Source organism: Sceloporus occidentalis, unplaced genomic scaffold, assembly GCF_023333645.1.
Source record: "Sceloporus occidentalis isolate IW3139 unplaced genomic scaffold, rSceOcc1.0.p SCAF_15, whole genome shotgun sequence".
Taxonomy (NCBI): Eukaryota; Metazoa; Chordata; class Lepidosauria; order Squamata; family Phrynosomatidae; genus Sceloporus; species Sceloporus occidentalis.
Window position 1 is genome coordinate 6,087,645 of NW_028316995.1, and position 23,388 is coordinate 6,111,032.

At 39.6% G+C, this 23,388-nt stretch overlaps 2 protein-coding genes across 2 annotated transcripts in view; one reads left to right on the forward strand and one right to left on the reverse strand.

Moving 5' to 3' along the window:
• On the forward strand, positions 1-7,483 carry LOC149303180 (endoplasmic reticulum lectin 1-like). The gene is made up of 14 exons (XM_089481361.1): positions 1-177; positions 1,399-1,503; positions 2,110-2,190; positions 2,813-2,890; positions 3,064-3,124; positions 3,210-3,253; positions 3,476-3,699; positions 3,827-3,956; positions 4,075-4,233; positions 4,395-4,454; positions 4,984-5,108; positions 6,249-6,326; positions 6,908-6,983; positions 7,412-7,483. The coding sequence occupies exons 1-14, from the start codon at positions 1-3 to the stop codon at positions 7,481-7,483; spliced, it is 1,470 nt and encodes a 489-aa protein (XP_089337487.1).
• Positions 7,484-9,420: 1,937 nt separating this feature from the next.
• Positions 9,421-23,388, reverse strand: part of LOC149303181 (proteasome activator complex subunit 4) — a 50,526-nt gene continuing 36,558 nt past the window's right edge. Inside the window, exons 27-47 of the mRNA XM_089481548.1 lie at positions 23,225-23,356; positions 22,129-22,338; positions 21,463-21,599; positions 20,816-20,869; positions 19,877-20,006; positions 18,995-19,076; positions 18,632-18,785; positions 16,665-16,734; positions 16,332-16,457; positions 15,454-15,606; positions 14,621-14,725; positions 14,287-14,378; positions 13,760-13,891; positions 12,953-13,161; positions 12,180-12,265; positions 11,799-11,927; positions 11,517-11,672; positions 10,791-10,953; positions 10,518-10,651; positions 9,781-9,918; positions 9,421-9,442 (exon numbers count right to left, since the gene is read on the reverse strand). Coding sequence (XP_089337674.1) covers positions 9,784-9,918; positions 10,518-10,651; positions 10,791-10,953; positions 11,517-11,672; positions 11,799-11,927; positions 12,180-12,265; positions 12,953-13,161; positions 13,760-13,891; positions 14,287-14,378; positions 14,621-14,725; positions 15,454-15,606; positions 16,332-16,457; positions 16,665-16,734; positions 18,632-18,785; positions 18,995-19,076; positions 19,877-20,006; positions 20,816-20,869; positions 21,463-21,599; positions 22,129-22,338; positions 23,225-23,356 — 2,589 coding nt within the window. The 3' untranslated portion in view covers positions 9,421-9,442; positions 9,781-9,783. The remainder of the gene's footprint in view (positions 9,443-9,780; positions 9,919-10,517; positions 10,652-10,790; positions 10,954-11,516; positions 11,673-11,798; positions 11,928-12,179; positions 12,266-12,952; positions 13,162-13,759; positions 13,892-14,286; positions 14,379-14,620; positions 14,726-15,453; positions 15,607-16,331; positions 16,458-16,664; positions 16,735-18,631; positions 18,786-18,994; positions 19,077-19,876; positions 20,007-20,815; positions 20,870-21,462; positions 21,600-22,128; positions 22,339-23,224; positions 23,357-23,388) is intronic.

Consider the following 23,388-nt stretch of genomic DNA (forward strand, 5'->3'; position numbering starts at 1 on the left):
ATGGTGTTCACTAGCCGGGAGAGGATGCTTGGGAGAGGCCGGCTTGCTTGTGAAGCCGCCCCGTTATTAGTCGTCCTTTGCGGTGTGTTCAGGGCGGCCTGCGGTGGAAAGTCTCTTCCAGCTTTCAATGATGACATTCCATTTCGGCTTAGCTGGCCGGGGCCGGACTTTTCGCTGGTCAGTAATACACGCTGAGGTGGGGGGTATAAATGTGACATCACTGAGGTAACACGGGGTGTGGTAGTAAAGGGGCCGATAACTGGCGCTAATATTCGTAGCATGAGAATGTATCGAGTTTAGTGACATTAAACTGACATTCAGAGACTAGATAGGTCTCTGTAATTGGCGTGTACACAGCATCATGGATGTTTTGTCATATAGGAACGTGATTGACAGGACAAAAAGCACATACATGTAATGTGTGGAAAGTTTGAGGGGCTTTATACTTATCATTTCACCCTCTCCCCTCCTCCATATCGGATCACTGGCTTTCCCCGGCTCATACGACTATGACATCAGGATATATATATATACACACACAAACCTGACATCCTAGTATAGTATATATATATATATATATATGTGTGTGTGTATATATATATATATATATATATATATATGTATATGTAAACAAAAATATACCAAGCTGCACAAACATTGTAAAAGATCAATGTATACGGAGTCGCACTCACTTTAACATGTATGTTGCATATGTTCTGCGCAAGTCCTTCCATGAATCCTTAAGGTTTCCAAATATGATAAAATCTACTGCCTGTGTTGTTGATGGGACGCGCGTCTGTATGCCGGCTCTGCTACCGGCGCCTCTGTACAAAGATAAGAATCAAAATCCTGCGCTTACATATATTATTTTAAAGTTTGAGGTTCTGGATAATAGTTGCTAAAGAAGTGCGGAATAATTGCTTCTGATGAGCCACATATGGAATTTCTGTGTATGCGTTTTTAAGATCTGTTTGGTAAAAACAGTTAATAACAGAAAGTTAAGCTTTGGGTGAAGTTATGCAGCGTTCATGAGTAAGATGGATGTTTGCAGGCTGGATTGAGCATGGTAAATACAGTTTAAACGCTGCAGAGTTCATTACACATACATGTTCCTGGCAGAGCAGTCAGTGGATCCTCAAACTGTTCAGATAAATTACACAAGTTAAATAGCCTGCTTTGGGTCTAAGATCTACGTATCCTGATGGGGTTATTACTGCTGCATTCTACTTTCTCTATTGCTTTTCTACGGTCCCGACTGAATTCAGTTATCGCAGTCAGTTGTTTGCTGAATGTTAAAACAATAGAGCGGAGGTGCAGTGTGACAACAGCAGACGTCATATGCACAATGTGTACGAGTGACTCTCTAATACACTAAAATACACCATCTTTCTCCAACAGCCGACTACGGGAATACCATACAAAGAAGATAACTACATTGTCATGACCACTGCGGATAAAGAAACGTACAAGTGCCTGCTTCCAATGATGGCCACTGGTAATGAGGTAATGTAATAGATTACAGGGGAGGAATATAACGGAAATGCTACAATCATAGAGAGATCATTCTGTAACATGAAAATTAGTTCATCACTGAGCGGGTGGTAGGTAGGTGGAAAAGCCTCCCAGACAATGGGGTAGATCTTAACAGAGGTGTTTATGCATGCATGCATGCATGGCGTATCCATATTCCGTAGCGCTGTACAATATATATTTTACAAGAAGCAATAGTCCAGTCTGCAATCAATTTCCACATTAAAAGCTGAGATTTTTTTTTTACATTTCCCATGGGGACGAACAATTGATGTTTATTATAAATACTTTGGACAAATAACATTTTGCTCCAACTGACCTGCTTAGGCCCTTTGTGCCATTTGTATTTAGCTCTAGAGATGCCATCTGCAGTCCATTTAAATAATCCTGTATCCGGAACGTTCATGCTTTTTGTCGGTGGAGTCATATGCCATTGTATGCATGCTTTGTTTAGCTATTTACTTTCAGGACTATATGAGTGTAATTGAAACATCCCAGACATTATTTTTATCATTGAGCCACACACAGAGTTGTATATTGAACCACTGAAATTTTCTTTTTATATCACTTTTCTTTTAGGAAGAGGACCGTGAATATAAAGGACCGACACCAGCTGAACTTCTGGAGCCTCTCTTCAAACAAACCAGTTGTTCATACAGGGTAATGGAATTTATTGTAATGGTTGCAGAACTTCAGGGCATGAGTATAAATTAAATTGATCTGTATGTTTAACCTTTTTAGGGCAGGAATTATTTATTTACAAATTCCATAGCGCTGTACAATGGGTGGGATAGCTAATAACTTGTCCAACTATTGTGGAGCTACATAGGCCGCTATCCTTTTCTGGCTGTATTGATGTTCGTTCTGTTTTGGCATCGTATAATAGCATAATAGGATTTGTAGTTCCCATAGAAATGCTGATTGTGTGTGAAACATTCTCTTTATATTACAATGCACTTATTAACACAACCGCACAGTGTACAAAGCCATGAAAAAACTTTAAAAGTGTTAAAATCATTGCAAATATTACTGTGGGAAGCTAGACAATAGGGCAAGTAGGGATTTACTGCGATTCCTGATAAATAAAAATGAAATGTTTAATTTGGCGAGATGTGATGCAGTTCACCGTATTTCCACTGGGTGGTGCTGTTTGCTATTGTTGGTGATGGAAAAAAGCATACTACCTGTGGATGTACATGAATTGATTAGCCAGAATCTATATGTTACAGCTTTTTCAAACCAAGTTGTAGTGCGTTAAATAGTCATCTTTTTCTAATTTTAGATAGAGTCATACTGGACGTACGAGGTATGCCATGGAAAACACCTTCGGCAGTACCATGAGGACAAAGAAGCAGGGCAGGTATGTTCTTTGAGCGCATTTTCCACTGTTTTGTTTTATTATCTGTAGGCATTTGAGGGAATAAGAACACATTTTGAACTTTAAAGAACATGTGTTCTCCTTTCTTGTTCTACCATTTAGCTGCAGAATGCATGCCTTTCTAGATTGTTAATGCAATATATGGTCTTTTCTAGAAAATAAACATTCAAGAATATTATCTTGGAAACATGATGAAGAAGGGCCCTTTAGAAGCAGGTTTGTGAATATATGATTGAAACACTATTTTTATTATGTATTTTGGTGAAATTATGGATTGTGTATATCTAGTTGTGTATTGCAGGTGAAAAGCATGATGAAAGTGAGAAGACTGAAAAGACAAAAGATGTAAGTACAAAGGGCTGTAGAGTATAGTATACTTGCTTTATTTTTTATATTTATCTACAGACTTGTATTAAACAATAGAACACTCTTTGGTGTGTATTTATTGTATTCTGAGTCTTGCCAATTTTGAGCCGAACATTAATTCTCTCCCATCACCTCCTGTTTACTATGAATATATATCTGTCGTATGCACTTGTTAATTGAATACACTCATTCATTTGACAGATTCCTACTAAAAACATTGAAGGACAAATGACCCCATACTATCCAGTAGAGATGGGAAATGGAACGCCTTGTATCTTGAAACAGGACAAACCAAGGACAAGTACAGTCATGTACATATGTCACCCTGATGCCAAACATGAGATCCTGTCGTTGGCTGAAGTAACTACCTGTGAATATGAAGTTATAATTCTTACACCTCTTCTCTGCAGCCACCCTAAGTATAGGTAAGTGGTTTTGTATGTGGCACAGTATTAGTTTGGAGACACAAGGATCAAAACTCACCTTGTTTCCTGGCTAGGTTTATGTCTTGGGAATTATATGGCTGTTTTAAGCCTCTCTTCTCTCTCTCAGGTTTAGGACATCACCCGTAAATGACATATTTTGCCAATCAATGTCAGGATCACCTTTAAGACCTCAGAGTCTTGAGCGGCTTGAGCAACAACAAGAAATGATTAAGACTCCATTTAAAACCAACAAGGAGGTAAGAGTTATTGCTGAAAGATACTGCACGCTCCAAAAGCTAACTTCTTATTACGAGACGGCTTTTCAAATTTTTTAAGAGAATTACAATGTTTTAAAATAAAATATCTTACCTCCAGGAAGACAGACAAGCAATGAGAGACAAGTTTTCCACAATCCACAAGCCAGTCGCTGTTGGAGCTCAACAACAAGTGACTGTGGGAACTACACACATATCTAAACTGACTGATGAGCAACTTATCAAAGAGTTTCTGAGTGGATCCTACTGCTTTCATGGGGTAAGGGCCAAACAAGGTGCAAATGTTTATATGGCAGATTGTCACCTTAAAGGAACAGTACTACTGCCACGTAAATAGCATAACTTTCTATCTTATTACTTAAACCAGTAGCAATGAACAGTCCGTGATCTTTGAAGTTTTTTTTTTGTGGTTCGTTTCAGGGTGTTGGATGGTGGAAATATGAATTTTGCTATGGAAAGTATGTCCATCAGTATCATGAGGTATGTGCACCATTTAGTGTCATTCCTTGTGTTAGGGGTCTAACGAGAACCGTGGTGGGCATGGGTGGAAAGTGCTCCCATTGATTTTAATGTCAACACTTTCCTGCTACAAGTCAAACAAACATCACACCATGGATGGTGCCTTCTGCTATACCTTTTTTTTTTTTTACCTTTATTTTTGCTGGTTAAATTAATGCATATGAAAAAAGTCTGAAATTATTTTAACAATAGTTTATTGTTCAGGGGCTGTCTAGGAAATTGTAATGTCCTTTTAAGTCACCACCCCTCAAGGTTACAGTTTCGGAGGGTATGGTCATTATTGTTGTTTGCTGCAATTGGCTAGGTTTAGACAAGTTGATACATAAGAATACATTTCTTGTGTTAAACACTTAAATCAGTTTAGTGTAAATCAAGCTGGCATGTAATGCTGAAACCATTGTTAAAATAAATGTTTCTGCTAAACAAAAACTGATAAAATTACCGAACGGGTTTAATTTTTGTAATTTTTTTTACCTCTTTATGATTTTAGGACAAAGACACTGGCAAGACAACAGTTGTGGTTGGCGTATGGAAAGAAGAAGACCACTTGGCATGGGCTAAGAAAAACCCTGCCAGGCTATACCTCCTACCTAATGATGGAACTCAAACAGTGAGGTACATTGATTTCATGTCTAACGCTTAGCACCAGCTTCGTTAACTCTATATGACCAAAGGTTTGGGGACACCTGACCATCACACCTATATGAGCTTGGCGGACATACCACAGAACACCCAGCTCCTTGTGTTCTAAAAGGGCATTTGTCACGGCAGCCAGTGATGTTGGTTGGGAAGGCCTGGCTCACATTCAACAGCAATTTATCCCAATGGTGTTCAGGTCAGGGCTCTGTGCAGGCCACACGAGCTTCTCCACACCAAACTCACCATTGGACCTTGCTTTGTGCACAGGGTGCACAGTCATGCAAACAAGAAAGAGCCTTCTACAAACTGCTGCCACAAAGATGGGATCATAAAATTGTCTTTTAATTCTGAACATTATCATTACTCCACCGAACTTTACAGTAGGCTGTAGACTTATGCACATGAACCAAAAACAATTAAGACTAATTTTTCGTTTTTGGCCCATTTGTTTTTCGGACAATAAATTTAGCTTTCTGCCCTTCTAGTTCAGAGGGCTTTTTCCATTGGGAAATTAAATTTATCGCTCACATACTCTCTCTGAATGTCTCCCACCTCCTCTAGCAATTGCGCCCATGCCCCTCTCCTCTTTCCACAGCTCCAGGCCTCGAGGAGTGCTTCTGCAAAAGGCAGACACCCTCTCCCCTGATTGGAGGAATGGGGTAGAGGCTCTCCTTGTGGTGTGCACCGTGGCTCCGCCCTTTTGTGGAAGCACTCCAAAAAGCCCCAATAGTGCAATAGAGGTGCAGAAACTCAATAATTGAGTATCAAACCTTTTGGTCATATAGTACATCTGAATTCAGTCAGCCAAGCTATGTATTTGTGCAGGCTGTTAAAACTTGGATTCACTCGGTCCCGTCTCTAACAGCTGTGTGACTTGGATTCACTCGGTCCCGTCTCTAACAGCTGTGTGACTTGGATTCACTCGGTCCCGTCTCTAACAGCTGTGTGACCTTGTATAAGGTAGTACCCGTCTTGCTCTGTAGTTATATAGAAGCATAGGTGTCCTGTTGCATCCACTCACTTTGTACTAAAAAATATGGACACTAACAATAAATATTGTACTAGGTCTTAGAAACGAGTCATTTCTCTAGATAACCTGAAACATTTTATTTTCAGAATGGTGTCACATTTCTACGGCGGTGGAGACATTTGTGAATTAAACGAAAAACCAAGACAGGTTGTTGTAAAATTAAAGTAAGTATCTACTTTCAACAAACATCTACAGGGGGGCATCTAATTGATCTGAAGCCTCTACCCTTTCCAGATATTTTAGGGATGGACATTATTAACTTAGCTATTGTGCAGCCAGTAACAGGTCAGCAGTCATCTAAAAAAACAGAATGGAGTGAATATATACTTATTATTGCAGCGCTGCTTCTCCCAACAGTGTGTTCATCCTTGTTTCAAGTGATGCATTTATATCTCAATACGTGTGTATAATTATATATATAAATATAAAGATACACACACAAATTTGGTACATTGTAAAAAAGGATCAGAACAATTAAGTTACGAATTTACAAATATAAATTATGTAGTTAAACCAGGTAGTGGACCTTATCTCCCATTATAAAATTACTATAAAGTCAAATTGTAAACTTGAATTAAAATTCAGAATTTTGTTTATTTTACTGTATTTTCATGCAACACAATTCATAGTTAATCTTTTAGGGTTTATTTCCTTGTCATATCGCAAATATCAGGCAGACAAGCTTTATTTTATGTTTCTATTGCATGAGAAATGACAGAAGCAATTATTTGTACATTGATTCCAGGTGCAAAGAGTCTGAATCTCCGCATGCAGTTACTGTATATATGCTCGAGCCGCAAACTTGCCAATACGTTCTTGGAGTAAGTACTAAAGTATTTATACTGCTGATGGCGTTTACATTTAAAGTAAAATGTGCAAGTAAGCGTTCTTGTTTAACGTGATTCTATTTAGGTGCCAAAATCTCTAACAATGAGAAATTCCAGTTTCAAACTTTAACAAGCTGTATTAACCTAAGAGAAAATAGTCTAAAGTTTAGAAACCCCTTACTAGGCCAGCATAAAAACATGTACAGTTACAGAAACTTTTGGGACCTCTGAGGTTGCCGCGTGGCGTGGAATGATGAAGAGACTGCTGTGGTCCCAGAAATAAAGTAATTCTGAAAGCTTGCAATGTAAACCGGTTAAGTACATTTACTTATGGTGTTCCAGGAACATAATTACAGTTGGCTAGGATGCATTCTGTACTTTTCAGAAATAGCAGTATATTTTTTTTTTGTATTCTGTTTCAGGTGGAGTCACCAGTAATTTGTAAAATTTTGGATACTGCAGATGAAAATGGACTGCTTTCAATACCCAATTGATAAAGAGTGTAAAGTTCTGCCGTGACCTGTAATTACAAAGGTTGAATTTGTACAAACAAATGTTGATGCCCTTCTGTGTATATGTATGTGTGTATATATTGAGTTAATACATACAGTTTTAAATAACTGAAGGGTACCCGTGTCTTTCATCGACTTAACCTTTACTTGTATTTGGCAGTTCAGTTTACGGACTAAAATTAGTAAAACCTTGTCACAGGATTAACGTAATTATTAACCTTAGGTGACAGGGAGTCGCAGCATGGGAGTAATGCGTACAATTCTTTGTTTTGCTTTACTTAGGCTAAAGCTTTACCCTAACCTAAATTCAGTATCCTTAAAATACAGAGGGAGGAAAAAAAGTCATCCAGAATCCACATGAACTAACTGAACAATGGCAGCCTCGAGGTCTGCAGATAAAAGAAGCATATTAGAACAAAATGAAACCCATTTTTTTTTTAATCGATACTGCGCTCTAAGGAGCTTCTGTCCCCTTCCAAAAATCCTACGTTTTACAATTCTGTACTCTAAGTATGTATGCTCCATTAGGTAGGACTATTTAAACAGGCAATATGTTTTAGAATCTTACATGCATGCCATATGGGCCATGACATTCCAGTTCTTAAGCAATACATGACAGCCTCCCTGAACAATAGGGACTAAGCCAGCTGTGTGAAGTTATTTATCTCCAGGGTTTCGAGATGTGCCGCATTGCTGGTACTTACTGTAGGGAGGGAATTCGGTATGATTAGATGCTGGAAATTGTTTAACTCCGGGGGGAAATGTGAATGATCATATACTGGACCCACTCTAATGCTAAGAGCTTGCACTGTGGTCTTTTCTGCTTGTAGCCATAACAGATATGCATCTTTTTTTTTGGAGAAAAGATTCCATCCGACATTTAAATACGCATTCTAGGTTTTGTAAATACAGGACTGACGTTTTAGAAGGGTGCTTAGATCAAACAATCAAAATGTATCACAACCGACCTCGATGAGAACAAGTCGTGGTAATAGAAATCTGAAATGCGAGCAAAAATTCAAACAGAGAACAGAATATTACAAACAATCCATTTATTGGGTCTTAAAATAAACTAAGTATGCAACTGAAATATTAAGAGCTTTGGCACTATGCTAAACAGTGATTACGGCTGTGCGGCCACCTGCTGAATACTGCACTAGGAACACAACTGTGCTTCGAGTTCTCATAGCGTCACCGGCAAAGCTGAAGTGCTTTAAACGTAATGTATTCCTGCAGTGAAGACAGTAGATGTCTTTATGAAGGATGGAAAACAAACCAAAATAAGATCACAAAGTACCTTGTATGCAAGCTTTCAATATGCAGCATTCGAGTAGCCTTACAAGCAAAGCAGAACCTGCGGACGTACTGTGCATTCAATGCCAAGTAATTACTTGTGTAATGAAAACCAGCCAGAAATAAACTACGAGAAAAAAAAAGTTGAGGAAAATAATTTAAAAAAACACAAAAGTATGGCATCTGTCCCGATACAAAGCCTTGGTATAACTTCAGTGTCAGCGCTGTGACTCTTTACAAACCAGTGCTGTAGCAAGAATCTTATGTAAAAGGTTGTATTCTGTACAAGTTATTACTATTGTAATATTTCTACAGTTTATACAGTTATGGAAAACATTCACAAAAATGTTTGTCAGGTCCTAATCCGGCTGAGACACGTACACAGAGCATCCGTTAGTATCCGAAGAGGCTAGTCTCTGAATCAAAATGCTGGATATGTTCGTTCTGTCAAACACAAATTCTCCAAACCCTTCTATTAAAACATATTGCCAAATGTTTGCATTCTACGTCAGCCTTAAAATGAAATATATATATAAAAAAAAAAAAAACTCCATCCGCTCGAAGACATCCGGGTTAAATGTCTTCTGTGAAATATTCTGGAACATTCTTCATTTGTCTGATTTATTCCAGTATGTGTTTGTGCTGAACCTAAAACACATAGAACAAAACTATTTGCATTTCAAGAATGGATGGGTACAGCAGGTCATACAATAAAGCCTCTGGTTTAATAAGCACACGCCTGTATATTTGTATGTGCATGAATAATAGAAGCCCACTGTCCAGATGGACCAAAACAAGTTTGGGGGAAAATGGAAGTGTGCCACAGATTTAAGGGGCATGCCAAAAACGAATTTATAGTAATACTAAATACTACTGTACCTCAACAAGATATTATTGAGGTTGCAAGATATTATTCCAGTATGTGCCTACACCCAGCTCCAACTTAACGAGAAGCTATAATTTTAGCACATGGAGTATTTACTTACCTTTTATGCATAATAACAAGGAGACACCAAGAGGTCTGTGAGAACCAGTAACTGGTCATCTGTGAACTGCTGCTTGTGCTCTTGCCAATTGTCGTGGTGCGTCCTCCGAAAATTGGATAGTGTTTTCTTCACGGTCATCTGAAAGTAATGAGTTCTCAATGAGAGCCAACAATGCATGTGCTTCTCTTTCTCCAAATACCTTTAGAATTTCCCTTTCAGTAAATATTAAACGCCTAAGATTGTCAATGCGAAGAAATTGTTACCATTATCAACTTCACCAAAAATGAATCTTTTCAGAGAAGCATATTTTATGGGCATTAAAGACGTTAAAGATTCCCTGGGGGTCATGCACAAGAAATTGACTTGTAAAGTGGTCTTAGTACTAATTGGCCCATTCCACTGGCTGCTGTGGCGACGTAGCATTCCGTTATACTGCTAGAGTTCTGGTCACCCTAAACAGTCATTTGGAAAGAGACGCAACAGAGCTCCGAGATGATGGGGATGTCAATGTTTTCAAATAAACACAGTCTGTAGTATATCATCACAACACCCCTTTCTTCCTCAATAGACAATGCCTTCTGTTGAACAAAGTGTTCTTGCTTCCATGGATCTCTAAAGTCTTGACTTTCTTCTTCATTTTCTGCCTAGTGACCCTGGTCTAGCTGCTTGTTTTCCCAGAATATCGGTTTATAAACATTCCCCCAGCTGGAAGGATCAGCAGCACTAAACATAGTTACCTCTATGGGCTGAGGGTCATTCAGATGGGCGCTGAGGTCCATCAGAAGTTGTGGCATCCATGTAGGTACATCATATGGACTGGATAAAATGCAAGCACTGAGCCCCAACACACCAGCGTGACGTTTCACCAAGTCTAACGCAATCAAAAAAACACAAGACAAAAATTAGAAACATACTTACTGGCCACAAACACCACAACGTTCTGATATGTATAACCAATAAATGATGCCTCCATAGTTAATACCATTAGGCACGGGGCGCTAGCAGTTTACCTGCTGATGGTATAGTGTCTACAGCCATTCCCAGGTCTCGCTTCCTCTTCTTGGGTAGTCTTGTCTTGCAAAGCTGTTCAAAATGCACCTGCATCGAGCTATCCATGCGCAGAAAGTTACACTGCAGGAGTCCGCTTAGTGTGGTGGCGGCCATTTCTCTTACCTATAGAGAAAATATTGCTCTCACATGAGATTTTATATCATTATATATATATATATATATATATACACACACACACACACACACACACATATATATATATATTAAAACCCCAGAGATCTTTTAAAATAACAGTGTGTGTGAACCAATTGAGCACCATGATTACAATTCTTATGGCCAATGTCTTACTTGCTGAATGGAAAGAGTTAATTACACAGATACATCGACTAAGTACATATTGTAACAGCTTAACAAAATGTGTTACTATGGGGTATGTGTTCAAATAAAATAGATCCTTGAACACAATGTTCTCGAGCTCCACAAAAGGCAAGAACTATGCCAATTAAACAAAGCAACTAGATAATAAGGTAATTCACACATCCACGAATCACATTGATAAGTAATCGTGAGATAGAATGCAGAAAATCTATGAACAATTTGTGGGCCTCTCTGGAACAAACTCAATTCTAACTTTTACTGAACATACAGAGCGGCCAAAAGGTGAATCACAGGAAGGTGTATGAGATATTTAGGTACTCTGAAACCAATAAAACGGTGTCTGTTACCTCCAATTGTTCATCTGCCATTAGTTGTAGAACCAACCATCTCACTCCTTGTACTGCTTCTTCATTGTGAAGGAAAATAAAGAGATTATAGAAGACCATGGTCTGGATGTAGGTCAGAATGGTGTATCGCGCATGCCACGAGCTGCTTCTTGCTGTCTAGGGATTACAAACAAAACAAAACAAAATAAAAAAGCACAGATATTAGGACCAAAGCAAAAGCCATCATTAAATAAGTATTACAGCCCATCAAACCGTCCAGTGACACAACCAAAAGTTACTCACTTGTCGCAACACATCCAGAACCAAAGGCACCTGCTCCGGGTGCAGCAGTCCTTGTGACATTAGGGATAAGCACATCTTTGCATCTCTTTTAAGCTCATCATAATTGTTATCATTTTCAACAGGAGCAATCTACAAACATAATCAGTATGTACATTAAATAGAATATTAGCACGTATGTCACATACATCATACTGTGATGAAAACACCTGCAAAACATGCCTTACATACATCTACATATACGATGTTCTCATTAAATATCTTGTTTCAGTGAAAACCTGATCTAGAACTTTACAGTGTGGTTTCAATAAGTAAGAAAACCCCAATAAGCTTACTGTACCCTATAACTCATAAAATACATTGACACACACACACTATGCAGACCTTAAACAGCAATGGCAGAAGCTGTAACTGCTCTGGAACTGCTGCGCAAAAGGATCTCCCGGCACTCGCCATAATCCATTTCAAAACTGGAAAAAAGTAAAGTAGTATTTAGTTAATTAAGGCTAGACTTTGACTTATGATATCAAAAACCTCCCTTGATGACCATTTGCCAATATAGACAGTGTTAAGTTTGAATACTAATATATATACATATATACATATATCACACGTTTCTATTGTCACCCATACCTAAGATGACAAAAGGTCCCCATTAATGAGTTAGTTTCTTCTCTTCAGCAATGGGGACGGTTTGCGCTTTTAGGTATTGGCAACAATAGAATCCAAGTTTGCATTCGAGAGAAGTGCCGGCGAGCTACTTGATGTGCTGTGATGGCTGTGGAGCCAGACAGTAAAGAGAGACAAATATAAGACCAGAGATCCAGATGAAGACATCGAATTATTGTTTGTTTGTTTTTTAAATGTTTTTATACTATCGATGTGTGTGTTACACTTTAATACTCCTAAAATTACTCACATATTAAAGATTTAAAAAATTGTTTGCAATTAATTTACACATGGGGGTCTCATGGTGACAAAATAATCCAATTTACCTTCTTCTATTCACTTGAGCTACATATTTGAATCGAAAGCATTGCACAAAACTGAAAATGCTGTTTTGGGGCCTTAAAGAGCTGGATGGAACATTTTACCATTTTCTTGTGTTTTCATGAATAAGGTGATTTCAGGCCTTGCAGCAAGGCTCGTGTACTTACTTGTCTTCATCAGTTTAATGGCCTGGGTTCTTTCATCCATGTCCCCTTGGCCGTTCTCTTCCATTATGTGGTTCTGGATCTCCTCGTCGGCTTCCGTAAGAGGCTTCAGCTCATCGAGAACCCGAGCCGTGAATTCTGAGATGCGAGGAGACTTTGTTGGGGCAGTATTTGGCAATGAAATATCAATCATGAAGATATAGGTCAAAACACTGCAAAGGAAACACAATGTTAATCACACATTCTTTCCAAAGGAGCGGTGATACACTAGTGTATTCACAAAACAAGGGACAGGACTGTTTCTATGGTGATTGCTCCAAATATAGAATATGTTCCCCTCTGAATTGCCCTTTCTTAACTCAACTAAAACCTCTTTAAAATTATGTAATATTATATAAAATATCCTACATAATTATACATAATCATAAAACTGATACAGATTGCTTTTGGTTGACTATCCTCAACGGATCTTCCAAAAGAAAAAGTAGGAAGGAAAAAAGTACCTAAAAAGTCCAAAAGTTTGTCCAATAAGAACTAGACCGCTAACCTTTTGATTTTCTGGACTCTCAACTGCAGGCTTCTGAATATTGTACTAAATTCAAGTCATATTCGAGCAAAATACACAAATACTACATATAAGTGATAAACATCCGCAGTCCATTATTATTATTATTATTATTATCCTTTATTTATATAGCGCCAACAGTTTACGCAGCGCTTAATTAGTAGCAAGGTAAAAGTAGAAACACAAAGTCAATAAGTGATCATTTGGGAAATTAATCCAAAACAATAGTTATGAGAGAGCTTTACCTCCCGATGCGTTCTCGGACGTTCTTGTACACTTGGGTAAGCTTTGGTTCCAGGTACTTTAGCAACCTGTGGAGAAGTTCTGGAACTCTCCATTCCTGTTGCGCAAGACCTCCCTGAAGCACGTACAGGCGACTGCGATCAGAGACAGAACAAAGGTGACGAGAGAATATATTACCCGCAGACTATTAGAGCGCACTATCCCACAGACGGGGCAAAAGCCTGGTAATATCCCAAAGATAAAGGAATGTCTTTAAAATGAACCACGAATGCATGCATTTCAACGTGTATCCGATGGAAACGGCAGAATAAGACAAATACTACATACGTTCTGTTTCATTCTCAATGATGTTAAAAAATAACATATAAAAAAATGGAAGAATGTGTAAGAATGTACATAGGCCTTATCAAAAAATTATTCAATGAGAGCTGCCTTTAAGAGGCAATCATGGTGGAAAAGCGGTGTTATAACCATAGCAACCACTGAATCCCTTTTCCCCAATTGCTCCAACATGTTTGCACTGACTTACCATGCGTCCACGAAGGAGCCTCCTTCCCCATTAACCGGAGACTCCAGCAGCAGCTCAAACAACCAGTGCAGTTTGCGGGGGTCTCTGCTCTCCTGAAATGAAACGCATCACAAACTCTGATCACAACCGATATACATTTTCTTGTGTAAATGACCTCAATAACCTGCGGGACTTCATGACTAACAGACCTACATAAACATGAACAAAATCTACATACAAATACAACCTTATTCTTTCTATAAGAACTTCCTTTTAAATTCTCCCTATAAGAACCCGATTTAAATTAGGATGGCACATCACCCGTCAGTAAGGGATTACCGACACCGGTACTTACACACGATGTTGCAATACACGTCCCCCAGTCACCGTAAGATTCCACCGTGATGTTGCTCAATGCTGTTCTCAGTAACGGACACACCAAGCTCCACATACTTTCCACCTGTCCAGACGAATTATTATTATTTTTATTCATGAGCAGTCAAGAAAAAAAAACCCCACTTATTTATCTTCCTTAAACTTCTAATATATTAGGATACAAACGTATATCTTATCTATACAGAAGAACTAAAGAGGAATTGAATTTGTTTTGTACAATGTGTTGCCAATTTGTTTTCATTATTTTATATGTGTTATATAAGGTTTCTGGGTTTTTGTCAGTTTGTTTCACCAACTACACGACTACAAGAACTAAAAGAAATGATATCAACCTATTAACAGTTTCACTTCCTCCAAACCCCTCAGGGTATAAAAAAAAATGTGATAATATCTAAGGGTATTTATCTAGCGTAATATCTAAAGCATGGACGTGGCCCACTTGAACGTGAGAAACATGTATGTGGGGGAAGGACAAATTAGGAGATGTTGCTGAACATAAATTGGGTCATTGTACAGCGGAGGCATCTACAGCATAGAAGAAATTTTAAGCCGAATTGTAAAAAAAAAAAAACTTCTAAAAATGTTTTTCTATTAGTATATATTTTTTTATCTATTATCACTAATTATATTTTATATCATTCTATTATTTTAAAAGGCTCTCCTGAACTAAATGATGTATGATTAGTTCATAAAATATGGAAAGGGGAAAATAAATATCTGGTCCTTGGGTTCCGAGAATCCCTGGGATTAAAGGGGTTAAAACGAAGGCACAATCACTCAGAGAGGGTTCACCTTTTCAAAAGTCCAATGTTTGGAGCCTCTGATTAAGCCGGCAATGATCTCCGCCACACAACGTTGTGTGCTCTCATGGGAGTCTGCAACCAACCTCTCCAAATGGGGCTTCAATACCAGTAAGAAAGCATCATCATAGTTCCGAAAGAGACCCTAAAATGGTAAAGAGAGGTTTGTGAACTTTATCCAGATTTAGACATTAGGCATATAAATTACAGGCATGGAACAAATTAGACACCATTACGAGCATCCCCTTCGTCCGGATGTCTGCTGCGGATCACATTCTGATTCTTGGTACCATTATGGCTTTCGTTAGATAACCCCAATAACGTTATGTTTTGTTTGGGGACAAAATGTGATTTTAAACAGGACTTCACAATTTTCATAAGTGGCTTTTTTACACAATATAATACCGCTACAGCACAAATATCTTTTTAATGGAACATAAAAGGTTGACCTCAAGACCCAAAATTATTTGTGTTTTCCTACACACAAAAATGATTGGGGTTTTTTTTGTATATATATATGGGACGTTTACCTCTAAGGACACAGTGATTTATCACCAACATCTACAGAGTCAATAGCTTGCATTTATTTTTTTTTGGTTTTAAGGAGAAATACTAGATGCATTGTGTCTTCCAAACAGTCATGTTCTACAGTAAGAGCTCCATACTTTTATATACATGCCGGTATCCGAGGAGTTTGACTCATGATATGGATCTATTTCCATTAAAGATCAGTGGCAGCTCTCAGAAAAGGACTTTTCCTTCCCTTACAGCTCCAGTGTTCTGCATTCTGCCCCAATTTAATGAGGACATTCTAAGAACTTAGCCTTTTAAACATTGTTTTAAAAAGTTACCATGAAAAGAATGACAAACCTTAAAGAGACAAAATCTCCGGGGGTTAAATTTGTCCTTTCCCTTTCTGTCTTCCAACGATAGAAACTTTATCAACTGGTCGACGAATTTTTCATCCGTAAAATGATCATAGATTACTTGCTCTGGCTGTCGGAAAAAACGGAAACAAAAGAATATAATAAGCTTAATAATACTTAAATTATGCATTGAACTTATCCCCCGATATACTGCATTTTCATTTATACGGGCTTCTCATAAACTATAAGTGCTTATAATGCTCTTATACTTCTTTTACAGTCTAGAATATTAATATAAATTGTCATGTGTCCATACACAACCCCCCGATTTACTTACTTCTGACATTTCTTCTCTTGTTCTGCCAAGCTTCGGTTGCTGATCGGCTGAGGCGTACACCAGCATTCTCCTAGTAAAGTAACAAACACCTGAATACTCTCAGACTGAAATGAATACGTCCGTCGGCGAGAGGGGTTATCAGGGTAGCATGGGGCTTTTTCATTGCTATTGTCCAAAGCAGGAGTTGTACGGATGAAAAGTGATTGTAATGCAACATTTGGAAACTTTCAAGCTTGCACTGCTAATCTCTTTAAATCTGTATATTGATGTATTTTTGACAATACAGATATTGTAAAATAGGCAACATACTGCGCATGGATCAGGGCTTGACAAATTTGTTGTGAATCTAGGCGCCAGCTAAAAAAGTTAGGAGCCAGGATTTTTTCTTAAACTAACAGTTGGTTAGGAGTGATCCGATCATCATCAGCCCACTTACTAAACTCACAGCATTTGACCTGGAAGCACCCTGGACTTTCAGGTCAGTGCTGGTTTTTGTTGTTTTTTTGTTTGTTTGTTTGTTTTTAACTCCCACAAGCTTGTGGGGACAAATGTTAACCCCTGCAATGCCACAAATGTGTTATACACAATTGTGGAATTGAAGGGGTTAACGCTGCACTGTCGCTCTCATGGAGCGATCAGGCAGCAGGGGGGTGTTGTGTCAGGTCCCAACACTCATGTGGAGACCAAAGAACCCTCTCCCCCTGTCCGTGAAGCTGCCTCTGGCAGCTGGTCTATAGACCAGCCATTGCATGGGGGGGTCTCTTTGATGACTGCTGTAGGCTTCCATGACTACAGGAGTCATCACAGGGCTTGTGGGGGCTCGTTTTTGCTGTTGCTGGCCTGCCTGGGCTTCCAGGCAGACCAGCAGCAGCAGAGCCCCGTACAAAACGGGAATTAACCCCTAAAATACCGCGATCGCGGCATTGAAGGGGTTAACGCTGCACTTTTGCTCTCATGGAGCGATCGGGCAGCAGGGGGGTGTTGTGTCAGGTCCCCACACTTGTGTGGGGACCCAATCAACACTCAACCCCCTTTCCTGAAGCTGCCTGTGGCAGCTGAAAACGCGATTGCAGGTTTTCATGCAATCGCGGTTTCAGCCTGCAGAATCACTCTGTGGGAGTGATCTCAGGCTCGGGGGCGGGCTCTGAGTGGCTGTGCTGTCTGCCCAGACTCCCGGGCAGACAGCAGCAGCAGCGCCCCCGCGATCACAGGCTGACAAACACCTAGGCGCCAGGACAAAATTCTGAGTCGTCATGGCGACCTGGGATTTGTCGAGCCCTGATGTAATCCATTGAGTAGTTTCACCACCAACACGGATTCATGTAAACATACAATGTATATGGCACAGGAATATATGGATATTGAGATAAATTGCTCAAGGTAAGGCATATGTTGTGTAAAAGTCATATGTTAATACTGCTTATGATTAAACGGTGTGAAGTGTGTCAGACCTTGCGGTTTGTTCCTCTCCTGATGTCCCTGGCACCTGCTGCACATTAAAATAACTGCGAGGACTCTATATTTACGTTAATATTGTTCATACCTATCCCCAAATGCAATACGGTCATACATAAGTGTATTCATCATGGCGGCATGCAATATCCTTTAAGCAACAAAAAGGCTTTAATAAAATGGCAAAAAAGTACATAATATAAAGCGCAAGAGATACCACTTGTCTTGTGCTCGCTGAATGCTAAAGACCGGCTTCTAGCAGATCAGAAACACCTAACAGATCGTGGGAGACGTGAACTGGCTTACAGCGTTCATACACCCAACAGCGTTCATACACCCAACAGCGTTCATACACCCAACAGCGTTCATACACCCAACAGCGTTCATACACCCAACAGCGTTCATACACCCAACAGCGTTCATACATCCAACAGCGATCATCGTGATAAATCACACTGTATCTACCACAAGCTCGCCAAACCAAAAAGCACGTCCCGCTGGGCTATCGCACTTACTGAGGCCACATGGAGTACCCCCAATGAGTCTTCTCCACGAAACAGCACGATTCCCAGGTCTCCTTAGTCTTTGGTAGGTTTGCACCGTCATAAAGCAACCACTGGTTGTCAGGTCTGTCCCCGCACAAAATACCGTCCGGCTTCTTACACCCGCCTGGCACAAGTTATAGAGAAAAAATATTTGACGTATGTAGAACAGTGTAAATTTGGCAGAGCTGCATGTATAGAGATCCTATGTACAGAATATCAGGCAAACTATACAGTACTAATAAAATAAATACAAATCTAAATATACCCTTATTGCAAGGACGCCATTAAATAGCACTCATGGAACCAGCAGAACTACCCTTCGCGTATACTTACTGATTGTGTACGGGCATACTGTCTCCTCCACATGCGGTCTCTTTAATTGCTTTAAAATGCCAGCAACAGTGGAGATAGCCATCTGATAATAGACAAAGGTAATGTGTTAACCATGTGTTTCTGCAGCGTTCTCTAAATATAAAACACAAAATCCATATTTATTACAAGGCAATCTTATAGACACAAACTTTTCAGATTTGTTTGCCTGAATTAGACGGTAACGTTGGGGTTTCCCGGCGGAAACCATGCATATTTTCAATGCTTTCAGTGCATTTGTGAAAACATTTTCACCCCAGCATCTACATAGTAACGCTAAGACCATGTGCTTCGCTCAATCTAGCATCACCAGGGGCACACATGTGCAATCAACATACAAGCGTGTATGTGCACACACGTGCACACACGCACTACTACTGACCAACAGCACTTAAACGGATAGTGAAAGAGACACAGTTTACTGACAAACGGGAAGAATGTCAACAGCACCGATCGGGCCATTTCATCTCACATGGATAAATCTACAGAAGGGTAGGAAAGCGAGGACTGCCCATCAAGCCTGTGTGATAACACTAAAGAGCGGGTGATCCCACTGAATGCTGGAGATAACATAGGCAATATCAGAAAGGGTTTTATCAGATCCACACGGGCATAATTAAGAAATAGTTTTGTACTTGTACTGCGCCTGTCTTTAACGTCTACTGCGCCTGTCTTTAACGTCTACATAAAAGACGGTATGAATGTACATTAAGAGGGGAAAGTATGTGCATGGGACAAATACCCAGCCAGAAGTATGGATCAACCACTGCCGGTGGTGTCTGTAGCTCTTTTCTCCCTTTTCAGTTCCATCATTACAGAGCAGACGCTCTAAGAAACCAAACGTACCTTACGCACAATGAGTGCGTCATGATTCAGACACTGCACCAAGTATCTGATCGCACGGACAGGTAGAACATTATCGTCCCTCAGGAGCAACGACAGAAACCCAATGCCAACGTGTTCAAACTTCCAGGGGCTGAAAAACAGAACATGTCAACATCTGCACAAAAATGATACATAACAACAACAACAACAATAATAATGTGGGGTGTGATGCACGCAAGTCAGACACGTTACCACCATGGAAACACAGCAGACCTGTAACCCAAGGAAAAAGCTGATGGATTACAGATAAGCCTGATATCCCTGCTTAAAGCATTATTCCCGTGAGCTGGTATCCATTCACTCCTGGAAATACTCCTTACCCAACATCCCAGCTCATGAGACTAATTACCATGATATTTCTGTTTGATCTCCTGGAAAGGTCTGGACCCAGGGGGATTTAACAAGGACCCCATAAAAGCCAAATAGTACAATACTAGGTAGAGTCCAACACAAAGTATGACCTCTAACTGGACAATCAATAGTATAAAAACTGTGTTAAACAATCGCAGGAATAGTTAGAGACATCGGAACACTCCATCAGCTAAAAGCATTTCTGCATCTCTACAAATAAGTGGATCCCGAGGCTGCCATTTTTTTGCTACTGGAAAACGTGGAAGCAGATATTGTTAATTAGGTCTAAAAGGAGCAAGGACAGCTACCCAGCCCATAAGAAAACCAGTGCCGTCTACAAAAACAACATTTACGCCAGGCAGACATACAGAAAATGATTATCTGCAAGAGATGGGAGCAATCCAGCATATACAAGTGCCCCCCCCCCCCAGTCTGACAACAATTATAAATAAATACTTAACATCCAACAAATTCCCCGGAAATCCAGTATGCATATTGACATAAATACAAGTAATATCTTCAGTTTTACTTAACATTCAGCAGACTTACAGGTTTCTTTGCGTGACGCAATCCAACAGAGTATTGATCAAGCGTTCATAATTGCTGTAAAACAAGCAAAGCCCTAATTTAAAGGACATTTAACAAAATCAAAGGGGGATAATCTATTACATATCAGAGTAAAGAAGCCCTAGCTTCGCAGACTGCAGGCTCACGTGTGCCGGTGTGTCTCAGACGTGTTTGTTTTATTAGAAATTTGTATATTGTTCATTTTAAAGCTGCTCGCTTTCTTTACATTGTTACTGCAACGGTGCCGCCAGTCAAAATATAATATAATAATAGAAACAGTAATAGCAGCGGCGGCACATTATTCTACAATAGTCCCAATATGGGGCAGCCAGATTATATACAGAAAAAAAATGAAATGGAAAACTTGCAGGAATTTTTTTAGGAATATTTGTGGAATAAACTGATAATAAAGCTTTAATGGAGCTTCTCTGAAAAACCCAGGGCATGTTCGCTAACAATCTAAATAGCAGAGAGCACAGCTTATATATGGATTTGATATCTGGAAATCTTTATAGTCAAAAGAGAGGAATTCATGTTTTTGATATTTAATAAGATATTATCTACTATTACCGGATATACTAGATAATAAGAATATACCCCCCCGAGACACATTGGGAATAAACAGGTACCGCAAAGACTCCGCATTCTTCTCTTCTTGCCTCTTGTTTGCTCGGCAGATTTCGTCGGGATGGGGCAGCTGTAATTTGGCAGGCGGGTGATTTGATTGCTGCAGAAGAATGCCAATTTCTATGCATGTCTCTGGTACCTTAAATAAGGTAAAAAAGGTAAATTAAAATAAATACTTGCCATTGAACCTGCTGAAGTTACATTGCACTACCTTTTTACCCGACATGCTGAAATAATAATAATAATAATAGTGAAAGAATAATTTCAGCATGATGCCCAGTATATCGGCTACCTAACTGTTCCACCTACGCTGCTGAACTAAAGACATTTTCTAACTAAGTGCAGCATTAGTAGGTTTCCTCATTGTCAGGCGACACAGTGATAGGTTATTGCTATATAAAAGGAAATGCTTTTTAAATGCATGTTTTTATTCATTTAAAACACCAAGGGAAGAATCCAATGGCAGATCTTCTAAGGTTTACTTAACATATCAATGATTAATGATTTTTCTACACTGAACAGTAAACTGCTCCAGAAACAAACATTAATCAAATGAAAAGCGAACCTTCACATGACATACACAAAACTGACTTCATGACTCCCTATTGTCATATATCTAGCGAATTATTGCTATATATATATATAATTAAGCCCATTTTTATACGTACTGAAAAATCCAAGCCAATTGTCTCATACTGACGATGGATCTTCTCTGCCAAATCATCAAAAAGGCGCACGATGGATGGCTTCTCCAAAGACATTGCTTTGCTGAGACCAGAAGAGACAATAGCCGGCCAGGTCTGCACGATGCACTCCCAGTCGTGGAGGTTGGCTAAGCAGACTCCACCATGGTTCCCAAGCAGACAATACAAGGCACCCTGCAAACAGGAGACATAGTGACGATTATGTCCATCGGGTACAGACTAATCACTTTTACGGGTCACTTTCTGTATATATTTTTATGCTGTGCATATCTGCAGGTTCTGACCAAACCTCAGGGTTGAGCAGCCCCTCCTGCCACACCGCTTCCTCGCTAATGGTGTCCAGAGAAGGCTTTAAATGGCATGAAAGTCTCTTTTGGGTTATAATGCAGTGCAGGCTGAACGATTCAGCTCCTCGATAAGCAATAAAGCCATGACAAATTATATGGGACTTGCCAAACTTGGGGTACTTTGACAGGCTAAGCAATATATGCCCCTATAGTACAACAAAATCCCTAATATTTATGCCTTATACAGGAGTTTTTGGATAATACATGCTGAATATGCACTGAATTCTTGCTTTTGTAATCTGGCAATCATTCACTTCAGTGCATATGATATAGCTAAGAGGTCTCTGTAAACGTATGTGGGGGTCCCGATATGCGTTTGTCCCGTCTTCTGGCACCCAGCAGGTGATTTGCTCAGCAAAACACATCTCCTTTCACCCAATATACTCACCTCCAGCCCCGGCTAGGAGAAAGCGGACAGAGCTCCCTTTGAGTTAAAAGTTTTCTTGGAAGGAAGGGGAGCGCTTCTACAAGGTTACAGATTCTACCTCAGGTAAGCACTTTTTTCTTTTTTCCCTAAATTCAAACAATGCATGTCAAAGTACTTACAAAGCACTTTTTCCATGCATTGTTTTTCTAGGGGCATCGCTGGGACACAGGAGTGTCCCTTTACTAATTAATGAGGATAAACAATGGATAAGACTAACTTTACGCAAATTAAAGAAAAAGTACCAACCCCCCCCCCCCCCCTAAAACCGAGGGCATGGAATCCTTACTTTGAACTGTTGCTGAGTGACGTCCTGCCTCTCCGGACGCAGGAATTCAAGTACAAGAGGAATTATATCCCGGCAGCAGAAATTGTAGGTTCCCAGAGCTGTGAAAAATGCTTGCTGAGCTTTGTTTCGCACCTACACAATACAATCACTGCGTTACACATCAT

What these genes read in the sequence shown, in the direction of transcription:
- LOC149303180 (XM_089481361.1), top strand. Translation starts at nt 1, where the DNA reads ATGGTGTTCACTAGCCGGGAGAGGATGCTTGGGAGAGGCCGGCTTGCT. An exon ending in CGGGGCCGGACTTTTCGCTG is followed by an intron (nt 178 to 1,398) that starts GTCAGTAATACA and finishes TTTCTCCAACAG; the next exon opens with CCGACTACGGGAATACCATA. An exon ending in CAGGTTGTTGTAAAATTAAA is followed by an intron (nt 6,327 to 6,907) that starts GTAAGTATCTAC and finishes CATTGATTCCAG; the next exon opens with GTGCAAAGAGTCTGAATCTC.